This window comes from Saccostrea echinata, unplaced genomic scaffold (genome assembly GCF_033153115.1).
Source record: "Saccostrea echinata isolate AGI-Se365-2 ecotype Australia unplaced genomic scaffold, CSIRO_AGI_Sech_v1 ptg000025l, whole genome shotgun sequence".
Lineage (NCBI taxonomy): Eukaryota > Metazoa > Mollusca > Bivalvia > Ostreida > Ostreidae > Saccostrea > Saccostrea echinata.
Window position 1 is genome coordinate 25,587,960 of NW_026889774.1, and position 3,383 is coordinate 25,591,342.

Here is a 3,383-nt window from a genome sequence, read left to right on the forward strand (position 1 = left end):
TGGGACGGAATTGTTAATACCAGGAGCGAAGTGCTTCTTTACAATCATGAGATCTTAGCTGGAATCAAATCCGATTTCAAAACATGTCAAGCAGCGTTGACTGAACTCCGGCTAAAAATGACATCATCAGCTAAAAGGCAAAAGACTCTGATAGATATAGCATTAAAAAATACAAAAGAGGTATATTTTTATATTAACTCTAAAGTGCAACAGTCGAGACACGGCATTAAAATTATAGAGATGTATCTGCTCAGATTTGAAAACTCAGCAAACAGAGCAGTACAATCTTTATTATTTATAAAAAAGAAACCGATTCCAATAATGAAGAACATACCTAAAATTTTTACATTCTCCCTGAAAAATGAAATCAATACAGAAGATGCAAGTTTGTTTCAGGGGAAAATCGAACTCAGCGAGACTAGAAAAAGACGAGTGCAAAATGAACGACTCCTGAAACTAATGACTAAACCAGTGTTAAAGAAAATTGTCACTGTTCAAGACGCTTGTTGTGGTTCTCAAGTTTCTTTTGCGACCTCAGAACAACTCTGGGTAAGTGGTAGTAGCACGAATCTTTACCTGATCGACTCAGACGGTAAAAGTTTACACCACCGGACAGATAAACAAAATCTTTGCCCTGGTTCCCACACAGTGAGCCTTGCTGGAGAACTCATTTACATAGACTTAGATTATAATATCTGTAAACTATGTAAGGACAACAAAACAAAAATTACACTGATGAATAAATCTGAACCATGGAAACCACAGGAAATTTATTGTTCTCAATTCTCTGGAGACCTGCTTGTTTTGATGAAAAAATATAGCCCGTCATATCCAATTAATAATGTAGACGCAAAAGTTGTTATATTCAATGGATTAGAAGAAAAACAAACCTTCCAGTTTGATGACAAGGGACATAAACTTTATATTGACCCAGAGTGTATCACAGAGAACCGAAACGGAGATGTTATTGTTTTTGACCTGATTCACGATTGCATTCTTGGACCATCATGTCTAGTTGTGACAGATCGGAATGGAAGTCATCGCTTCACTTACTATGGATCAGAATATGACCCCCAACTGAAACTGGAACCATGTGGGATTTGTACAGATGCACTATCAAACATCCTTATAGCTAACCAAAGCTCAAGCACAGTGCATATGATTGACAAGGATGGCAAATTCCTTTCCTTGCTACTGACAAAGGAACACGGTATTAGTGGTCCATGGGGTATCAGTTACGAGGAAAGATCCCACCTTCTTTGGGTTGGATCTATTAAAGACAACAGGTTGTGTGTGTACAGATATATTGAAAGACAGAACCATCTTGTTTAAAGTATTAAATTAATGCATGACAAGTTACTGGTAGCTAGGAAATTTTCTCACTAATGATGGATGTATATATATATATATATATATATATATATATATATATATATATATATATATATATATATATATATATATATATATAATGAAATATTAGCAAAAATAACTATATTATTTTCAATGTAAGGTGAAGCCAAAACTGACACCTCTCTTTCTATGAAGTTGCTGGTGAAGGCAGAAAGTAAGTGTGACGAATCAACACTCGCAGTAATATTGTAATTTATATTTCCTTTAAATACACTTACACAAGGGTCGTGAAATTTAAATTTAAGTTATATTCTGAACTTTGAATCTGTATGTGAACTGAATTGAATATTAAGAGTTTGTCTTTTTTTGTAAACAAGCAACAGTGGCAATTTTCAGCAGCTGTTGGTTTAATTAATTTAAGTAAAATGTTTCCAGGTGGACTCGCAAAACAATAAGCAATAAGCAAAAATTGTGTATTCGGCCAGAGCATAACGTCCTGATCTCTCTCTTCTGTCTGAAGCCTTCTTCATAACCTCCTTAGACTTGATTATAATTACAACAAAAACATCCATAAAATCTCGCCGTATAGCAACAAAAGATGATGTCACTCGAACATTTAGACACTAATTACCGACATACGTTTCCCTATCCTTCTCCTGGAGGATAATTTTGAAAATCTAATTCCTTTTAAAATAATTGCAAAATGAAATATTTCAAAATAAATGGCTAAATTGTATGTTTAGATAATTAGAAGAACGCACAATTGATGTGAATAGAATGTTACTTCATTGGAAGTTGGCACTTGCTTATTTGTCTGAATCGTTATTTCTAGTTAAAGCAAAATTAGGATTTCTGCCTTATACGAGGGGTGATCAAATGTTCGCGAACTATCTCTATATGTACAAAACAACAATTCAGATCAGAATGAAATTTTGCACACATATAGTCATACACATGTTCTATAAATAGCAGATGTAATTTGATGTTTTGCACCATGTTTTCGACGTGAAAATATCGTCAATATGTAGGTGACTTGTGACAAAAAATGATTTACTCAGTCGTACTCGAGCAACGAACGGCTGTAAAGTTTAACGTGTATCTTGGAAATTCCTTTGCAGTATCATTTAATAATTTGTACAAGGTTTATGAAGGGAAAAGACTTGCCAGAAGTTCAATTATTAATTGGATTGATTGTTTTAGTGAAGGAAGGGAGATGGTAAAAAATGATGTTTGTTCTGTTGCTCAGTGAAAGCAAGCTAGGGAAGAGATGTGTCCATAGTTGAGCAATTTGTCCTGAAAGATCGCCCAGTTACAGTTTGAAAAATAGTTGAATATCTTAACAATAATATAATTATTAAATCTCTAAAATATCGTTTACTTTAAACTTTAAACATATTGGATATGATAAAAAGAAGGCGCCCATACTTTATCCACATTGGATAAAAGACGCTCCAAAGACAGAGAACTCGGGTTATGATGGTCACCATGCTAAATTTGGGAAAGGATATCCTTATGCATCCGTGCAATTGCCGAGATTTCGCCATTTTCGACAAATGGGACTGTTCTTGTTATAAAAAATAACTTGGATGGTGAGAAATATAAGACTCGGAAAAATCTTTAAGCTTCTGTGAACAGAACGCTACGGAGCATATCACGTGATTCGAATTCGCACATGTGCAGAACAGTGGCAGATGCGCAGATGCGCATTTAAATCGAAGAAGACTACGTGAAAAAATAATGAACGCTGAAACCTAATTTCATTTCTTTAACGGAAGTAATCCAATTAGTTCGCGAACTTTTTGATCACCTCTCGTACTTACCTATGGAAATTTCTATTTCTGTTTTGACGGGGAAGGAAGATATCTATGATCACTTAAGATTTTAAATTTTTTTTCTTGTAATCCATATTGAAATACAATTGGATTTTTGTGTTCTTTCTGTCAAGCTTATCATATTTTTTATTTCAATTATTGTATTTTTTTGGTATAAACTTCTTAATAAACCTACATGCATAGTCAAAACGTTATGGT

The 3,383-nt window shown here is 34.0% G+C and overlaps 1 protein-coding gene across 1 annotated transcript; it reads left to right on the forward strand.

Moving 5' to 3' along the window:
* Positions 1-321: 321 nt before the first annotated feature.
* Positions 322-1,332, forward strand: LOC133192994 (uncharacterized). The gene has a single exon (XM_061328997.1). The coding sequence runs from the start codon at positions 322-324 to the stop codon at positions 1,330-1,332; it is 1,011 nt and encodes a 336-aa protein (XP_061184981.1).
* Positions 1,333-3,383: the final 2,051 nt, after the last annotated feature.

What these genes read in the sequence shown, in the direction of transcription:
- LOC133192994 (XM_061328997.1), top strand. Translation starts at nt 322, where the DNA reads ATGAAGAACATACCTAAAATTTTTACATTCTCCCTGAAAAATGAAATC.